The 21284-nt window shown below is 34.1% G+C and overlaps 1 protein-coding gene across 2 annotated transcripts in view; it reads left to right on the top strand.

The window, feature by feature from the left end:
• Nucleotides 1-774: 774 nt before the first annotated feature.
• LOC143243956 (uncharacterized) overlaps nt 775-21284 on the top strand; it is a 71797-nt gene continuing 51287 nt past the window's right edge. Inside the window, exons 1-2 of one of the 2 annotated variants that reach the window (XM_076487828.1) lie at nt 775-968; nt 12591-13588. In XM_076487828.1, the coding sequence (XP_076343943.1) occupies nt 12614-13588 (975 nt within the window). In that variant the 5' untranslated portion in view covers nt 775-968; nt 12591-12613. The remainder of the gene's footprint in view (nt 969-12590; nt 13589-21284) is intronic. The other variant, XM_076487826.1, reaches the window with a different exon arrangement.

The following is a 21284-nucleotide window of genomic DNA, read 5'->3' as shown; positions in this document are numbered from 1 at the left end:
CAGTTTACTAAATCGGGTACTTCATTCACATTACTACTGTCAAAAACGGATTTTGTTTTTATAATAAGATAACACCTGGTGCAAGAAATGCAACATGTCGTTAAATAAACAAGTATTAGAACTCTATCTGTACCTAAACCTCAGATTTTCCCAGACTTTGAATAGTACTTAAAATCAAAAATGTTTTGAAGTTGAATAAACAGTTTAAATTTCACCTATATAAACTCATGATAGTGTTATTTTTTCTTATTATTCTTTATATTTACATTAAACGTCTTTACAGTAAAGTACTTATCTTAGTGCTATATAACACAACACAGTACTGCATAATGTAATACAATGTTGTAGAAGAAAGCATAGTGCTGCAGAATACAACACAGAAGTCTCATTCCTACAAATGTTATTATTTTCTACTTTTAATGAAATCATTCGACTCAGTAATCTAATACATTTTAAGAGATATAAAACATACAAAATCCACAATCTTCAATATCAAACTTCAGCCTAATAAACAATTAACAAAAGTTCTTCACGTTTCATTTCCGAAAGCGCGTGAGTGGCTAAAAAATGTACGTGACGTATTTGTAATTTTTCTTCCTTTCCAGGACAGTTCAGTGGAGGAATTTACATACAGATACGAACATCGTAGCATTGTTATATCTTAAACAACTAAAATATTAATTCTTGACACCAAAGAAAGGGCACGCCTAACCTGAAATACATCAACTTAAGGTGTATCACATTTGCTTCACGCGAGGACGCGTGGGTTGAACGCGACATTACCGCACGCGCGATAGCAGACAGACAGCGAATTGGAGAACGCGGGGTGGTGAGTAAATATTTAGTGCAGATACTGTAGTTTTAAAGAACAGTTGGACCAAGACAGTGAGTTCGAACAACAGCTCTAACCCTTTGATTCCAAGAGACTTGATCCCAAGACTGAAACACTGAAAAACGGTTTCTTTCAAGTACGTTTGAACTCCTGGTTTTCCTTTTAACGTTTTTCCTTCCATATTTCTATTTAACTTTTTAAGTGACAAAATACAATGTAATAATATAAGAGTCCTTTTTTCACAAGGATGATTTGAAAATTTAACCCTTAACTTCGAATTTGGGATTTCTGTAACCTCAAAAGGTTTTATTTTGCTTATAACTACTGTATTTCCCGGTGTCGGAGACGCGCCCCCATTTTGGTAAGCTAAATTTTGAAAGAAAAAAAGAAATATAAGAATAAGGTTGTACCACTTCCATCAATCTTACCAAAATGTTTCGTGGATTGTTTACTGACTTATGGTATATAAATCCTCTTACCTACTTCTTGTTTGTTGTGAGCTATATGCTTACCATATCTACCTTAGAAAGTGTATACCTTATATTACCACTGGAATATTTGTATTATTACCAGTAATACCGTTATTCTAAACCTGATTAATTGAAAAGAGTGCCGATATTACAGTCCCATATGTTCGGTGATCTGTTCTTGTTTATGTATTTATTTAATACTAAGTAATTTACACATTTCATTCTGGGTCATATAGATGGGCTTGGATTACTGTCTAATATCGAAACGCTTCCTCTAGGCTTATGTTTAGGCCTACGAGCAATGTAACCTTCGGCCTGGAAGACGCATGGTAAAATTTTGAGGCTTATTTTGGGAGAAAAAATAGCGTCTTCGACGCCGGGAAATACGGTAATTTTCATATTTGCAACAATATTGGTGTTTATATGTACTTTCATGCACTAAATAGTTTTTAAACAAACTAGTTTTTCGTAATAACCAAATGTTTTGGAGTCTACGGGACTCCACCCAACTCCATCCTAATTTATAATGGCTAACGCTCTTAATTGTCTGGAGCCACATTTATGTCCCAGGACCCAAATGTGCTCGCTTCTTCACCCATCTCATTTAGTGGAAATACCTGCCCCCCCCCTTGGATCAACATTAATATTACGTATTTAGAACACTAAAATACGGAGTATGATTCCCGTCCATAGTCAAAGCGCAGATAACCCATTGGATAGGTAGCAGCTTTGCGCTAAAACAGTAGTAGATAACAAACAATTTTTCAAAATAAAAACGTTACCTAAGAATATATTTTAGTAACATATGCTGAAAATATTAATATTCTAACATTGGTACTGGCAATTTACTGGCACATGTAATAAAAAGGTATTTAACCAGTTAACTCGAAAATACGTTGAAAACTAGTAAAGAAATGGTTTCTGCACGGGTGATTTTTCTTTATTTCAGAAAACGCGATTACGAAAGCACTTTGAAAATCAAAATTAATGCATAACATTCTGTTGCTGAAACTTTAAAACAATTACGAATCAGACACTTAAGAATTTAGATTAGCGTATTTTACGCCTTGTTAAGACGCTACATCGTGGAAAACGCACCCTAATTTTCAAAAGACAATTGTAGGAAAAAAAAAATATTGACTCAGCAACCAACACCTTGATGCAGCCTTGACCTTTTATTCGACCTACTAGTAAATACAGTCAAATACATCATATTCTTCACAGTATTTCGACAGTATTAGTTAAACTTAATGTTTTATGCTATTGAAAATACTTGTAATTGGTAAGTAATGAGATTACGATCTGTATGGGGTCCGTATTGAGTAGACCCTAAGCTGACCTTTTGCCTTAACCCATCACTTTTGTCTTGGATGACGCATGGTGATTTTTCAAGATATTTTTAAAGAAAACAGTGCGTTCTACGAGGCGTAAAATACAGTACTTGCTTCACTATAAATAAAAACCGTCAGTGTACATACACAACTCTCACATAAATCCATACTACTCACTTCCTTTCAAGCAATTATTTCACTGATTAACAATTTGCACTTTTACTTTCAGTTTGAATGTGAAACCTAGTACTTATTTTAATGATATAGAAGAAAACATAATAACAGCAGCTGAGAATATGTAAACACCTAACAACATGCGTTACTAAAACAGCACCTCCAAAACAGGATTCGAGGTAGTCATGAAGATAGGTTTACTGATTTTCTATTTTCGCAGTAAAGAAAAACCCATTTAAATCTCATTCACAACTGAATGATTTTTATAATCTAATGAATTTTCAGTAACCCAATACTGATGTTATAAATATTTATGTGGATGACAGAAAGTCATAAGTATTTAACTATGCGATGGATTGCGAGAATTTAAAAGAAAAAAAAATGTCGTGGTAAACTGAAGATCAGATATAGTTATGGAATAAGATTAAGTAAGGCTACGAAAGAGTAAAATTTTGAAGGATAGAAAATCATAAAAGGTTACAGTAAAAAAAGAAGGATGCGAATATTGAGTAAAAGGTGAAATACGATACGAAGTAAAAGGTGATATATGGGTATGATGTAGAAGATGGGATACTGGTATGAAGTTAAATATGAGATATGGGTAAGTTTTGAAACGATTCGATAAGAGTATGGATAACAGGGTGAGGTATGGGTATGAACTAAAAAGTAAGGTACATGTATGGAGCAGTAGGCGAGATATGGGTACCGAATATAAAAAAAATATAAGATAATGGTATGAAACTGTTAGCAAAAAAGTGAAATATAAAAAAAATATTTAATGAAGATTTGAAAATGAAGAGGAAAATCAACAAAAATTGTAGAATAATTAGATACTAATAAAAGTTCAGAAGGTGTTTTCACAATAGAACAAACAGTAAAACGTCAGAATATGTTGGGTAATGTAACAGAACAGATAAATAGATGTTCAGAAATATTATAATTAGAGAGAGGGAGTTATAAAAAAGCAGGTAATCGTAAGAAAACTGGTAAAGTTTCGAGTTAAAAAATAACTGTAGTTTAATACAGAGGAAAGTCGAATGGATAAGACGGACGAAAAAATATAATAACAAGAAAGGTCCATAATTGGAGATAGATAATCCAAAAAGAAATCTGCCTACGTTTGGTTCACCTTATACATTACGGTAGGTTGTAAGTTTGATTCCAGGAACTTGTTGGTGAAACTGATAGTGCTTTAAGATTCAATTAATAACTTGAACTGTTTCAAAATGATAATATTTAAAGTTTAATCCAGTGTTTTCTTTGTGTGCTATGTATTCGAAGTGTTTTTGTTTGTTCGTTTTTTTGACATTCGACAGCATGAAGCATGTTCAACGGACAGTTTGTAAAGATTTGTGTAGTTTAATCAGAGACATTCGCACAAACAAATCATAAATAGATTAAATTAAACTCCATGCCCGTCTCGTTCGTTAAACAATGCAAATAAAAAATTATTATCGACTCTATTCTGCCGTGACGTCTAAATTTAAGTGTATTTCAGCACATTTTGATGCATGGTAATAACCAATATGTGAATGCATTAATTTAACATTTTGAATCATGTTGAAATTTTAAATGAAATTGGTGATGACAAGAAACCCACTTGAAGTAAAAATGTATTCTCAAGACACTGATATGTGTATTAACACTTTAATTTAACTAAAGTTTTAATACCCTAACCAGCCATCTTGAGTAAGTAAAATTGAAAACTGCATTTCACTAATTACAACAGTGGTTCCCAACTAGGGGTGCGAAATAACATTTGTTTTGGACACCTTCACCTTTATTCTTAAATAAATAATTACTGTGAGGGGTGCGAGAACATATTAAAATTTTTTTAGGGTGCGGGACATGAAAAAGGTTGGGAACCACTGAATTACAATATGAATAACGAAATGTTTATTTGCGTTGTTTTGAAAACATTCCACTAAGTTAGAATTAACTATTATGTATAGACTTTCTACTTATTTCATAATTTCTGGAACCAAAGGAAACTTATTTTAACAAACAAAAACTCTTAAGTTATTATATAGCTTCCACATATATTTTCCTGGTAAATCTGGCTGAAATTTTACACATGACATCATTTAGAACGACAATAACACAAAAAACAGTAAAAGTTTGAAGTAAGGATATGTAGAATATCAAAAGAATGAAATAAAATTATTATAATATTACTTCTTTCTAAATCAAAGCAGCCGTTTATCTAAAAATCACTGAACATAAGGCACTAAAAATGTAGAAACAGGTGGATTAAGAAAACAGTAAGAGAACAGCAGACAAAGTTAACATTGAGATACAGTTTGAAGAGATTAAAAAAGTTAAGAATTCAAGACCTATACAGATAGGACACTAATACGTATGAAAAGTCAAAACACTATTCTAAACATGAACAGCGTAAGAAAGGGCAAAAGAATTAGTCTAATGAAAATAGCAAAGCTTTTTATTGTTACAGTATTTGAAAACCTTGTGTAGTGAAATTGGAACTTCGGGAATCAGGCTGCATGAAAAGAAGACAGCGAAACAAAGATGGTTAACGAGGATATTTAACTAGGTTTAACATCAAAAGTTGTGTTCAAAGACATATAAAAACTAAAATGAAATGATAAAAGACAAAAGAAACGAGTTAAAACATGATATCTTAGAAAAGTCAACAATAAAAAGAAAGGACAAATGCTATCAACAATAAAGAAGATTTTGTTCATTAGTTATTGAAAAATATCTAACTACATTGTTAAAAGCACTAAAACAATTAGATACTGAAGAGTAACAAAAAACAACAATAAAGATCTATACCAAGAAATAACAACAAGCTAAGGGTAATGAGGGCAAGGAAAAACGTTTGAAATGAGAGAAAATGGATAGTAAAGGAAGTAGAAAAAATAACCTAGCTTAGTTGAGATAATTAAAGTAAAAGACCTTACGTACTAATAGAAACACATTGTGTAAATACGTACCAGCATTACTGTTATAACATAAAGAAACGTTGTATAATAATTGTTTCTCTTTGTCAAATTTCGTATCAGATATTGTTATGAAGTAAACTATGAGATATGGGTATGGAATGAAAGATAAGATACAGGTATGGAGCAAAAGATGAAAGGGAATAAGCAGAAAAACATCAGAGTATGTTGGGTAACAGAACAGAAGTACAGAAAGAGTATGATTTAGAGAGAGAGTTATAAAAATGTCGGATACAGAACCGAAAGAGTAGGGAATCGAAGAAAACTGATCGAGCTCACAAATAACACAACGTAGTTTAATACAGCTGATATATTAACAGGAAATAACAAAATCCTCAAAGACTTAAAGAAAATGTTTTATAGTGATGATCCCCCCCCTTTTAAAACCTCGTAGTTGTTTTATTCCTAAAGATAACTTTCCCCTATTAAACCTCGTGGCTGCTTTCACCATAAAGACACTTTTGTCCTGTTAAAGGCGTTGATAAACTATTATAAAAATTTCTCTGTTAAACGGCGTAGATGAACTAACAAAAGGACAATTTTCTTGCTAAATGACATAAACTAGCCAACATAAAGACAATTTTCCTGTTAAACGACGCAGATAAAGTACCATATAGATAATTTTGGGACTAGATAAATCAACCTAACAACAACCTTCGTCCTGTTAAACAACGTAGATGAACTATCATTTTCCCGCGAGGTTTATTTTTAACATTAATAACAATATATTAACCCTCAATCAAAGACAGATTTCTGATTGCTTATTAGTGACTATTTCAAAGTAATGGCCTAGAAGACAAAAATATATTGCGACCATTTAACCTAATCTATATACATGTAAAAATAACTAGTCTAAAAGATTTTTGAAATTAGTTTGTAATGGAACATGCATCTTAATGGGAAAATATCCAAACACCAACTTTGATTAAACAAACAATGAAACAATTTGCGTTAAAGTATATTTTTGTGTTTTTGTTTGTTTGTTTGTTTGTTGAATTTCGCATAAAGCTACTCGAGGGCTATCTGTGCTAGTCGTCCCTAATTTAGCAGTGTAGGGAAGGCAACTAGTCATCACCACCCACCGCCAACTCTTGGGCTACTCTTTTACCAACGAATAGTGGGATTGACCGTCACATTATACACCCCCACGGCTGGGAGGGCGAGCATGTTTAGCGCGACTCGGGCGCGAACCCGCGACCCTCGGATTACGAGTCGCACGCCTTACGCGCTAGGCCATGCTGGGCCCTTTTTGTGTTTTTATTATTTTTTTCTGGATGAGAAATTTAACACAATTCAAATTCTTAATAAAACTTTTAATATTTATCTAAATAAATTCACTGGTTAAAGTGTTAATGAGTATATAAAAGATAAATAGACGAATGTTGTCACCATCGCTTAACCAAATAAATATGAATAATGAAATACTGATGGTAGTCCTACATGTATTTATTAACAAACTGAAAAAAAATTACCTAATGGTCACTCAAGAGAAATGTTCTTAACATATTGATAAAGTGCTTTAGATGCTATTTTCTATCTTATTTATAGAAAAAATTTAAACTCCTTTTTCAACGTTTGAACACAGCATCCCTTCTTCAGTGAAATACCCAGGCAATCACAACAAACACCAGTGTGGAATATCGCTCACGTTTGTCATCACTTAAGATTCAACATTCATTTTACCGATATTAAGTGTACTTTACTACTAGATTACTACATGGTATTCTGTATAAAACTGACACTGGAATTTAATTCCTTTCAGTATCATTATTTCGTCTTCATAACTGCAAATTTCTTTGAATATACTAATTAACCGACACTTGAATATAATAAATATGTGGCTTAAACGCCAAAAACTGACTCAGAATTAGAAACCAGCAGGCCTAAAACTTGTGATAAAAATCGTGATAACTTCAGATTTTTTTCACAGTTCTCCTAATTTGTTCTTTTCGGATTCAAATTCAAAGATGTGTAAATACAACATTTAGCATATTTATTTTTCATCTCAAGATACTCTTGTTCAATACCAAAATTCGTCAGCTGAGTTAGACGATGAGTAGCGAAATATTTTATAAACACTATTTATAAATGCATCATAACACTTTAAAAAGTTACAGTTTAAACACTGAAAGCTGACAAACTATTAAAAACAGCAGGCCTAAACTTTTGGATAAAAATGTCTACTGAATGCTTTCTTTTTTTTTTTCACATCTCGCCTAATTTGTCCAATTGAGATTCAGAATCTGAGGTGTAAAATGCCTTTCATTTTTAATCCAAAATGTACTAATTATATAGATTGTAAATATGTTTAATTTACATCTTATTTTCATCACATGAGCAACGAGTGGCTAGCAATAAAGTAGTTTCCTAGCAATATTCCCCGTCACACTAAACTTGCTCGCTTTTTCAGTCATGGGGGTGTTATAAAGTGATGGTCATCCCTACTGTTTATTAATAAAAGAGTATCTCAAGAGTTGGCGGTGGGTGGAGATGACTAACTGCCTTCGCTCTATTCTTACACTGCTAAATTGGGGACGGCTAGCGCAGATAGCCCTCAAGTAGCTTTGCGCGAAATCCATAACCAAACCTAGCAATATCTTAAACATAAAGCATGATTAAGTAATTTTAACATTTGTTGCAATGCAAACAGTAAAAAAATTGAGAGTAAGATTGTTGAGAGTAAGAAAATGCGCTAGAACATTGTCGAAACTTCGAGAAATTCGCGTGATTCATATAAAAGCAGCTACGCGATAGACAATAGAAGCTTATTATTATTGGACAGCTGCAGTTGGTGTGCTATAGGCCTCGTAAGCTATAATTGTGATTAAAGTTTATTAATCAGAAAACTACAGAATTGATCAGGAACGTTTATAAATTTCGTACACTGTAATTCGTTCAACTTCAGTGAATTAACTTCGTACGTTAATATTTCTATGAGGACATTTGATGTTGTCGCAAATGAAAATTTAGGGTGCTTCAAACTTAGCCAGTTATCAAAAGAAGTGTACAGCTGTATCAACAAAGGATTTGTTCTCCGTGAATGTGAATAAAATATTTAGTTCCAGACCAGATATAAGACTCAGTATTGTTTGTGAGTTTATAAAATTTGTATATAAACATCATTTCTAATAACTATTAGTAATAATCCTTATTACAAATTGTATAGTGTTTTTTTGTATATTAAAATATATTTGTGTTAAAAAAGAAAATTATTTGTATCAATCTTGTTGGTAAATATCATGAATTCAATTAACTTATAAATTAAAATTTCCGATTATTTTAAATAGTAATGCGTAATGTGCTAACGTAATAGCATTTACTAGAGAGACCATTAAAAACCTATTGTAACGAATGCGCCACATGTAAGAGCTAATAGTTTAATTAACAAACTGGATTGGCCAGGTAGGTTAAGGCGTTGGACTCGTAATCTGAGGGCCGCGGGTTCAAATCTCGGTCGCACCAAACATGCTCGCCCTTTCAGCCGTGGGGGCGTTATAATGTGACGGTCAGTCCCACTATTCGTTGGTAAAAGAGTCGCCGGTCGGTGGTGATGACTAGCTGCCTTCCCTCTAGTCTTACACTGCTAAATTAGGGACGGCTAGCGCAGATAGCCCTCGAGTAGCTTTGTGCGAAATTCAAAACAGTCAAACAAACTGGGACAGAGGTAGCCAAGTGGTTAACGCCAATGATTCGCATTCTGTTTTAACAAAAACGTGCCCCGCAGTTTGGAGCCATTTGGTTATTGAGCACCAATTCATGAGTTAGAAATGATTGCTGGTGACTAACTCTAGTCTACCAATACAGAATTACATGCAACTATGCTCAAGTAACTTTCGTATAACTTTGCCCAGAAGTTTGAAAAAAAAGACAAACTATCCAACTCTTAAGCCGATATTTGGTTCCCTGATAAGACAGCAGACTTGCAAAGCTAAGTTCCTTGTTTCAATTCCCTATTCTAAAAGCAAACAAAGCCGACACTGATAACTGAAAAAAATAGATCGTAATTGTTTTGTGAAATTATTTTTAAATTAACATCAGTTAATTTTTTTCAGTTATCTTTATATCATAACATAAATTAAAAGAGTCTTACGTGTAATTAAGACCACCATTTATATAAAGTACAATGGCATAAAACATATTATGGGGCTAGGCGTGTGGCAAGTGCTTCGAACATTCTCGTTTTCCTAATACCATTTTCACATTGTCATACCTGACACAACTAAGAGCTGTATAAGTTGCTGGATAATAAAAAAATGTTATAACAATGTAAACAGGTATCAAATATCAGCAGGAAGAGTACAGAAACGACCATATTAGAACACCACTAAAAATAAATGTGACGTATGAAAACGTAACAGCAATCAAGTAGCGTTTAAACTACAGTGTAAAGATGACAAGAAAATCTTCGATATTCTTACGTCAAAAGTCTAGCTGTCACAAAAATAATATTGAGAATGGCAGAGCGGTATTTCTGCAGACTTACAATGCTAGAAACTTGGTTTTGATACCCGTGGTGGGCAGAGCACAGACAGCCAACTGTTGTGTGCTTAATTACAAACAACCAGTCAACAACTGCTTATATAAACGAGTATATCAACCCCTTCGGATCATGGTTGATTAATTATGTCCATTTCTTGATAGCGCAGTTTTCTCACAGCCTCAAGGTATTAGTTAAAATGTGACTACAGTTTTGTGATTAATCCAAACCTATCTAACCTCCAGAGCCAAGGGCCACTCATCTAATGTTTTACCTTTCACGCACGACCAAGTACATTTTGCATTTATCATCAGCGATGTGAAACAAAGTTCTGTTCTAAAGACACCCTGAGGTGAATCTTTGTCATTTCCTTAGTTATCGAGAAATACATTTGTAAAATAATTGCCTTTGTTAAGGGTAATCATAGAAGTTTCGTTGTTTGTTTGGTGAGAACTGTCTACATTACGATGAAGGTATACACAGTGTGTTCGATACATACCGTCTGTCTTTATGGCTTAATTTCCATCAGCTTATTGCACTTGCCTTAAGCTTGTAACTCGGCTCAAATTAAAATATTCATATGTTATTCCGACCTAGGACAATTAGATCAACAACTGTTTGAAGTTCAGTTATGTCGAGAAAACCCACTTGTAGAGAAAAATATATATGTAAAAACGGCTCGTTTGGGTTGAGAAAATTTTTTTACGTAGAGGAGCAAACAACGTTTCGACCTTCTTGACGATGACCGAAGAAGGTCGAAACGTTGTTCACTTCTCTACGTAAAAAAAAAACAACAAAAATTCTCAGCCCAAACGAGCCGTTTTTACATATATATGTTTGAAGTTCAACATATTTGTATTGTAAATGATGAATATCACGATTGTATTACCCAGGTAAAACATTTTAAACATTTAGAAAACGTAATGTTGACATAGATATGTTCTTTAAGTGTTATTCACGTAACATTATCTTACTTTGAACTTTCAGCTGTTTTTTTTTGTATGTTTTTCCTTTGTCTGTGCCCAGTCATTAGAGTATTGAAGTGTGGAGCTGTGGTTCGCGTACCGTTACTGTAACGAAAACCGTACTCCAAATTTTGGGTTTTGTTTTGAGTTTTGCGCAAAACTACACGAGGACTATCTCTGCGCTTGCCGTCCCTAATTTAGCAGTGTAAGACTAGAAGGAAGGCAGCTAGTCATCACCACCCACAGCCAACTCTTGGGCTACTTTTTTACCAACGAATAGTGAGAATGACCATCACATTATAACGCCCCCACGACTGAAAGAACGAGCATGTTAGGTGTGACAGAGAATCGAATCCATGACCTTCAGTTTACGAGTCGAGTGCCCTAACCACATGGCCATACCGGGCCAACCGCACTTTGAGACGGTGGGTGAATTACTAGAATGACAATTAAAACCATGATTGTATCTGAAAAAAGAGTGGTGGTATTAACTAGTTATTTTCGCTCCTCTTTCAAGAATCTGTGATATACTGCTAAGTACGTTTTACACTTCAGTTACTGACACATGATAAAGTAATAATCATGTAGGCGACTGGTGATGAGGACTGCTCTTGTTCCTCCTTCCAGCAGTTGTAAAATGGAGAAACATGAGAAATTTGACATAGCAGTTTATCCCAAGTACTACATAAGTTGTCATCCTTTTAAAAATATTAGCACACAATACCACAAATTTATTCTCACATATAGAGTAACTACCAGAGAAACAATATGATTAAGCGAAGTTAGGCGACAGTATTTACTTATTATTTAATGCCTTATTCTCTTTTATCAAGCCTATTGCAGAAGTAGTTTTGGTAAAAACAATCACACTAAAACAGCTCCTAACACAAAGCTTGTTACTTCAAAATTAGTCATCAACTTTAGATTATTTTGCTAATTTCTAAGAAAGAACAGTCATGAATTGCCTGAGTCCGGCGTGATTTAGTGCGCATGGACTATGAGCCCGGATTTTCGTGGTTCATGGCTCGTTGCCACAAAACGCGCTTTTATCTCTGGGGCCGTTCTAAGAGTGATGGACGAGTTCCATTGGTCAAGTAGATAAAGAAAATCCTAGAATTAGAAGATAGTGTTATTCAGTCGATGTTTACCCTCTATCCATTCAAATATTAGGGGCAGCTATGAGCATGTGGCCATGGTGTAATGTTCCGAGAACATTGTGAAAACATAATTTTAACAACAACAGAAATGACCTAAAACTAAAGAAAATTTTGTTTCTGAATTAATAGAAAAAGGAATTTGTTTAAATCAAGAAGTGTTTAGTTGTAGAGTTTATCTTTGAGTTTATTTTTAATTAACTAACACGTTTTCGATAATACTTCAGAAAACGACGATCCCTCGCACAGAATGATGGTAGTTACCTGCTGTATTGTTATTGCGACTCTTCTCAAAAGCCAAATACTTGCAGGAAATGCTTTGTCCATAAGCCCACGAGGAGTTTTGTTACTTCAACAAAAACCACCAAGACTCAATAACGTGCGGAACCCATATGACGTCATAGCTGTTTCTCGAAGGCAGACAGAGCAGATCCCAGAATACACATCAGATGAATCAGAACCAGAACCTTCTTGTGCCCAATTACGTGTTATGTGGGATCATATGCGTCGAATGGCCCTTCACAGAGAAATAACCAACGAAGTTCCAATGTTTCCTTTCACGTTTCCTAGAGGCTTCTTCAGTTACATCTTGAGCCACCCGAGCCTTTCTGGGAACCACGGTTTTCAGTTTCCGATTGGGCAGTTTTCTTCTTCGAATGAAAACAATTTAGAAAAGGCTTCCAGAAGTTCAGGCACAGATCAGCAGGAAAAACTTTCAACAGGAAAAGACAATTCACCCAGAACCTCTGACATAGTTTCAAGTCATAACCACCATAACGATAACCAGTTTTACTTTGATGACGAAATCGAAAAACACCAGTCACAAAGTCAGATCAGCCCCGTGAATCCTCTGGGTACCTTTGTTGATGTTCCTCAGCTACAAAAATCTTTAGGTATATTTGGGACTGTTCATCAGAAACCACAGGAAAAAACATTTTTAGAAGAGCAGCAACATCTAGGAAAGCTATCTAAACAGTTTCATGAGAAAGGAGAATTTGGGTCTTTACAATTAAGCACAGAGAATTTGGACAGAGGTTTCGGTACCTTTGGAGATATTACATCTAACTTGGACCAATCGAGTAAAAGCCAAAACATTTATGATTTAGGAAGTGTCCTGGGTGACAGATTTCCCATACAACAGCAGATTTTGGCTACCTATGATCCTGAAGAGGCAAAGAAAGAGATCGACAGTGAAGAAGCATACAGTGGTGCTGCAAACCTAATGGTATGTGTAAGAAATACTGTTACCTCTAAATACCTTTTAGATCACTTTAACCTAGTGATAGATATAAGAAACACGATTACCTCTTAATACGTTTTGATATCACTTTAACCTAATAGTAGGTATAATAATTACTATTACTTCTTAATAACGTTTGAGATCACTTTAACCTAATGGTAGGTATAATAATTACTATTGCCTCTTAATAACGTTTGAGATCACTTTAACCTAATGGTAGGTATAATAGTTACTATTGCCTCTTAATACCGTTTGAGATCACTTTAACATAATGGTAGGTATAATAAATACTATTACCTCATAATACCTTTGGAGTTCACCTTAATCTAATGGTAAATAAAATAAATACTATTACCTTTTAATATCTTTAGAGCTCACTTTTTTCTTTTTGATTGGCTTATACAGTTTTCAAATTCACATTAAACAACATAAACTGGAAACCGTAGTTTTTTAGAATTAATACCAGTTTCGTTTGGGAACCTTCACCCAAAATAGCTTTTTTCTACGATACGTTCAATTTGTGTATATACATTAGTGGAACTGCTTCAAAATGTTTTCTAAAAGGAAAATATATACATATATGCAAATGTGTTAGCGTTTACAAAAGCTAAGCATTTTTCAATATAAGCGAGGGGAAATATACTCTCTTACATTGAATGATAAAGTGTTTACCTCCTCCAATATAAGATAAAATGTAGCTTTGAACTGACATGAATGACAAAGATTATTCAGATTTAAAATACTTATAACACGGATAATCTTCATCCTTGTGTATATTTATTTATCCATTTCAAATGAATTAGGTTTGTTCATGCCGTAGAAAAAAAAAACAGGTTGTAAGAAATACCTGCACGAGGGGATACGTTTTGTTGTTGTTGTTTTTTTTCATACTGTGACAAATGTTTTCATCTTTAACAATTGGCCCAGCATGGTCAGATGGGTTAAGGCGTTTCACTCCCCGTCGCACCAAACATGCTCGCCCTTTCAGCCATGGGAGCGTTATAATGTGACGGTCATTCCCACTATTCGTTGGTAAAAGAGTAGCCCAAGAGTTGGCAGTTGGTGGTGATGGCTAGCTTCCTTCCCTCTAACCTTACACTGCTAAATTAGGGACGGCTAGCGCAGATAGCCCTCGTGTAGCTTTACGCGAAATTAAAAAAAAAAACTAACAATTTCTTTGTGATGTTTACTTTTACGTTTGAATATTAAAATAACTATTTCTATTTTTTGCCATTTTCAAGCACTTAACTGAACGCAGCTAGATGGCAGAACCAGAGGAACATGGTAAACTACAAGTTTACGTAACTGAATAAAACTAGGTAACTCTGTGTGTGTGTGTGTGTGTGTGTTTGTTTTTGAAGTTCGTGCAAAGTTACATGATGGCTATCCACGCTACCCGTTCCAAGTTAGCAGTGTAAGGCTAAAGGGAAGGCAGTTAGCCATTACCGCTCACCGCCAACTTTTGGGTTACTATTTTATCAAAGAACAATGGGATTGACCGTCACACTATAACGCCCCCACGGGTGAAAAGACGGACATGTTTGGTGTGGCGGAAATTCTAACCCGGGACTCTCAGATTAAAAGTCGAGAGCCCTAACCACCTGGCCATGCCGGGCGTAATTCTGTGAATACGATTTGCGATAATAAACATTTTATAAAATAAGCTGTATGTTTAAAAAAGACTGCCTAAAATCCAAGTATATTCATGTTATCAGATAAAATCATTTCAACTGAGGACCTTCAAGACTCTCGATGGCTCTCTTGAAGATTTGCAACGCTAAGTTTCGGGTCTCGATCCCTATAGCGAAAAATAAAATTCAAGGTAGCCATACGTCAAAAACAATTGACTTCATGTTATTGGTTTAAAGTAACATCAACCACATCTAAACTAAATCAGCTGTACATAATGAACCGTTATTTCAACATACTTCATTTAGGTGACAAGTTATTAAACTATTGTCATTAATTAGAACATAACTGTATTTTTATCTCAACTTGAAAAGACCGAATGTTCTTTTGTACATGTTTTACTTAGTGAAAAATTACATGACTCTTACTAATCCTGAAATTGTATAAATCTTACCTTTAGATCAAAGGATTGGGCAACTTCCTCTTCAAAGAGTTGTTAGGTGTATATTATTAACTTACGTTATTAAGCATCATTGTTAGTTAAATATCAACCAAAGTCGCATAATTTTTCTATCTATCATGAACCCCTTCAGTTTTGTTTGTTTCGCGTCATGTTGTTATAAAATTGCGCTACGCACTTTCGGCTTTTGAGTGTATTAAAAAAATGTCAGTCAAACTCTATTATTTGATTAGAGTAGCCCAAAGATTCATGGCCATTGGCTGTTCTCTCTGGCTTATCTGTTCAAAATTAAATACAGCTAGGTTTGCACTTTTGGTTGTCCAATTTTATGCATAACTCCATGTAGGCTATCTGCCCTGGTCGATCGTAAGTGATAGATTAGAAGGAAGGCAACCCTTTGGATACTCTTTGCCAATAAACAGTAGAATTGATCTCAAATCATAGCGGCTGAAAAGGTAAGCATATTATGTGATGGGATAACACTTGCGTGGCTTTATTACAAACAAACAAATTCAGTTTATTTGGATATTGAATACCAGTAAAAATAATGTGATATGCGTGTAAAGAACATTCTAGAAATCTTAACAAGATTTAGTTCAATAAACTTGTAATTTTATGTCTGACAAAGAGCAAATTATAAACGATATGATGGCTTTCACTACATCTCTTATTTAGAAGAATAATACCACAGCAATAATTAAAAATGTTTTCGTCCAAGAATGTTTGGAAATTTGCGAATTCCATCATCAGAGACAAACAATAAGATACACCGATAAAAGAAGTAAACAGTACAATATATTATGTTAATACATATCTTATGAGTATATTATTGAAAAAGATGTACACTAGTAATTACGATGTTCTACAATACAAAATTAGCAAAAGTTTCCTGTGTAAAATAGGGGACTTTAAAAAAGAATTGAGAATGTTATTCCGTGTACGATGCTCATTTGAAACCAATAAACTGCACTAAAATTGGTGACTTAATTAATTTGAAGCTAGAAACGCTTTAAATTAGTTCTTGTGTTTTCCTCATTTGCTTCTTAATTCAACTCCATTTTCTGTGTAAGTCGTTTACTAGTTGTTTAACATTATAGAATAAATTGTTAGGGAGTTCACACGTGTGACAGTTAAATATAATTAAATCAAACTGGAAAGACTGCAACGAGGATGAACTTCTAATGGTAATTACTTATCAAATATATTGTATTTGTAAGAGAAATAAATGCAGTTTGAGACTCATAACGTAGGTAAAATAATATCTAGAGTTATATGTGGACTATCTTCTTTTTTTTTACGTTAATTTCTGGCTCCGGTAGCATGATCAAAAACTCACAAGTAAATGTATTTTAACATGGATAAATTTTCGTGTAAAATTTCACGTGAAAGTAAATGCAGTTAGATACATTTAAATGTTTAAAAATATATTGAAAACACCGGCGTGTTTTGGTGGTCGTAAATACATAATATGGAAAGGAACAAGGTGACACTTTCCGTGAAGTGATTCCAGACGCAAGAGAATTACATTAATAAATTAAATTAAATCACAGAGAATGATTAAGCTGTGTTTCATAAACTGCCCGAGAGTGGTCTAGTATTTGACGTGTCGGGCTATCTTTAGCTATCTTTTTACATTGTCACAGTAATAAACGTAGCTAGTTGATACTATTTGCAAGAAATAACAGCTGGTAGCGTGTTAGAATGTGGTTTATTCTTGGTTAATGTAATTTTCTGAATGAGCTTTAGAAATGAAATAGGATAAATGGTTGATCTTCTTGACAAATTAACCCTACTTTTATAATTAAAATGATTTACGTCACTTTCGCAAGCGACATGCAAATTAATTTTTATTCTATAAGCGAGATTATAACGTGCCATTGAATTCTGTTAGTGACTTTTGGGAAAAGTTTAAAAGTTAGTAATTTATTCTATTGACTTTGTGTTTTAGCTAATGATAACTTTACTAAGCGTTTGCTAGCCAGCACACTAATTCTTAGAGCCACGAACTAAGTTCACTCGCCCAGACAAAATCTCAGTTAATGAAACATCGTGTTAAAATATGATAATTTGTAGGTAGTTCAAAACACTATAATGGAATAAAAGTTAATTACGAATAAACAAACTTTTTTTTTACCAACGAGCCTCCTTTCTCAAAAATATTGATCACGTTTTATAATACTTTGATGGACTTCTTTTTTATTTTTTTTAGACAGAACCTTAGTAACAAAAGGCTTAAATAAAATCTTAATTAAGCCTTACAAAGCGGCTTAGAACTTAGAATAATTTCATTTCTTAATCGATCGACGGGCATATTTATCCGAAAAGGAAATCATTAAGGAAGGAAAATGAAAGGGGATAATGTAATACCATTTATTCTGTTTAACAATTGATTTTATTATTTAATTGTTTTTTCTCTCGTTTTTAAGAAGTATTATTTGTCACATATTATTTTTAAGAAATATTATTTGTAGTTATTGCTTTATATTTATGAATGTAAAACGAAAATAAAATGTATTTTAATGTGCATATTTATAGAAATGTAACAGAGACTAGATTTGCACGGTGTTAAGAAACAACGATACAAATTATATTCTAAAGACGTATGGTATGGGTATTAAAACTTTAATTAAAATAAAGTACAGAACAACGTTTTGACCTTCTTAGGTCATCTTCAAGGTAACGAAAATTACTTTTAAATAAAGAAAGGGAGAAGAAGTTAACATGCTATTATATCGACGGACGTCTTTGTCAAGGTTACGTAAACTGATGAAATATGGATGGCTTATAAATAGTGTTCAAAACAATTCATCCGGGTAACCTCTTGTCATCACGTATGTCAATCAGTAAATTTGGCCCGGCATGGCCAAGTGGTTAAGGCGTTCGACTTGTAATCTGAGGGTCGCGGTTTTGAATCCCCATCGCACCAAACGTGCCCTTTCAGCCGTGGGAGCGTTATAATGTGACGGTCAGTCCCGCTATTCCTTGGTAAAAAAGTAGCTCAAGAGTTGGCGGTTGGTAGTGATGATTAGCTGCCTTCCCTCTAGTTTTACACCGCTAAATTAGGGACGGCTAGCGCAAATAGCCCTCGTGTAGCTTTGCGCGAAATTCAAAAACAAACAAACAATCAGTAAATTGTAATGATTAATGTCGGAGCATTGCATACGTTACTTGCTCATTGAATCGTACTAAGAAACGTGGTCATGTAGCATACGTTACTCACTGCGATTCTTTTGAATATTGGTTATAAACCAGTTTCATTCTCTATCAGTTTACTCATTTTTGTATTATATTGTACTCTGACGATAATTGAATTTGAAATAACGGTATAATAAAGTATTAATTTTTTATGAAGTTAAAATTCATTTCTAATAATTCATTTCAATTAGTACATAACATGTAAAATGTCTCCAAATGTTTAAATAATGACCTCTGTCAATAATTTGTTTTTACTCATCTCGTCAATAATGTTTATTGTGTTCAGTGTTGTTAGCCTCTTTCCCTCCCCCTAGTGGCGCAGTAGCTTGTCTGCAGACTTTCACTGACAGAAACCGGTGTTTTGGATACCCGTAAAGGACAGAGCACAGATAGCTCATTGTGTTGCTCTTTGCTTAACTATATTATGCTCATTAACTTCAGTGCTACTAGCACGATAATGAAAAAAGTAACTTAACATTCTTGCTTAAACCCAACTTTATACTCGAAAAGCCTAAAACTAGATCGTCTGTAGGTTATACAGTATCTTATTGATATTTAGAAAACGCATATTCAAAGTTATTTACAGATTGAGATGTATGGCCGAGGTATTGGCCGAGCGCGTTAGGCGTGCGACTCGTAATCCGAGGGTCGCGGGTTCGCATCCCAGTCGCGCTAAACATGCTCGCCCTTTCAGCCGTGGGGGCGTTATAATGTGACAGTCAATCCCACTATTCGTTGGTACAAGAGTAGCCCAAGACTTGACGGTGGGTGGTGATGACTAGCTGCCTTCCCTCTAGTCTTACACTGCAAAAGTAGGAACGACTCAGGTTTCTCCTCCTGGGTGGGGGTTGTGCAGTAGGCTAACAATCTGCTCACTTAAAAAACCAGCCTGTTAATGAATCCGCAAGCGATTGCGGCCCTATGTTCCTTCATGGAATCGAGTGGTAAAAATAATAATAATCAGATGGATTTTTGTTGGGTCAGCTGCTGTGTTTTAAAAGAACAGAAATAAAAAGTTTATTCACGTGCAACAAAATAAAACAGAAGCATAAAACATAGTCTGTGAAAAGAAAATATATAAAAACAACTTGAAATAAATAAATTAGCTAATGGCTTTTGATAATCACTACTGCCAATTAATTTTATACAAAAACAAGTTTTAGTTATGTTTTTACGTTTAAACACGTATTGTATGATTTTTAAAAGTTTAACTTAAATTTTCTCTGTTTTCTCTCTATCATGGGGTAATTTGTTTCATATTTTCACTCCTACATAACTTATTGATTGTCGACTTATATAATTGTTTTGAAATATTGATATATTCAATCGGGATTAATCTCTGTTTCGTAACTACGAATTTCTTTATTTTTTTATAGGTTTAAAAATCTATATCAGTCGAAATAACTATTTTTTGTGTCTAAACTAATATTGGTTACGTCTACCTAATTACTGTTATGCAAAGACATATTCTACCAAATTGTTCTTATGATAATAATTAAATATAATTATATTACCAAAACTAGCTTTCCGCTTCAAGACGTAATGTAGGAAATGTAAAACCTTTAACGAATCGCAAAGAACGAGATAACACAAACGTAGTTCGTTAATGAAATTACGAATTTTAAGTGACAAGGGCTTTGACAAGTTGCTGTAGAACCTTGAAACTTCACAATATTTCATTAAAGCACTGGTTCACACGCGTACCAGAAGTGAACAGAACGTCACGCTTGAGAAAAGTTTTGAATGTGGCTGATTTTGCTTGCAACGTTAGTTGGTAAGCAGGCACAGAGAGAGACGTATAAAATGGCATTAAACATGGCAATGTGCCTTTGAATTACTTTGGCACTGAAAGCTAAAATTTCCCTTTCCCTTATGTCATTTCATTCAAAGACTTGTCCACATGTAGTACCAAGTTAATGATGTTTTGACGTACGCAAAAGATTTAACTGTTAATCAAACTGGATCATTGAAAAACTAAAGACTGCGAGAAACACGCAGCACGACTCCGTCTAATAGAAACACTGGCGTCCGAAATACAGTCTTTTGTGTTAATTCCTCTAAACTGTTCGAAACTTTCTACAGTCTTCTTGAGAAATTGGAAGGCGTTTTCTGTGGTTCGTATGTATGAATGTCACAACAATTTATCCATAGAAAGTTTTGGATGGCACGCTTTTTGACGCAAATGAAGCAAACTTCATGACTTTGAACTTAAGGTTTTAAATATATAAAGGAAAACCGCTTTGTAAGATCAAGACCTCGCTTGCAAATACAACGGGAAAACAAATACAGCTGTTTTAATGGAAATGCAAACCTTCAACGTTTAATCTTGCTTTTTCTGAGTTACTTGAAAGTCTCAGCAATGACGTACTTATAAGAAAATCAACTAAATAATTTTAC

Source organism: Tachypleus tridentatus, chromosome 2 (genome assembly GCF_004210375.1).
Source record: "Tachypleus tridentatus isolate NWPU-2018 chromosome 2, ASM421037v1, whole genome shotgun sequence".
NCBI lineage: Eukaryota > Metazoa > Arthropoda > Merostomata > Xiphosura > Limulidae > Tachypleus > Tachypleus tridentatus.
This window is presented reverse-complemented; position numbering and strand designations above follow the sequence as displayed.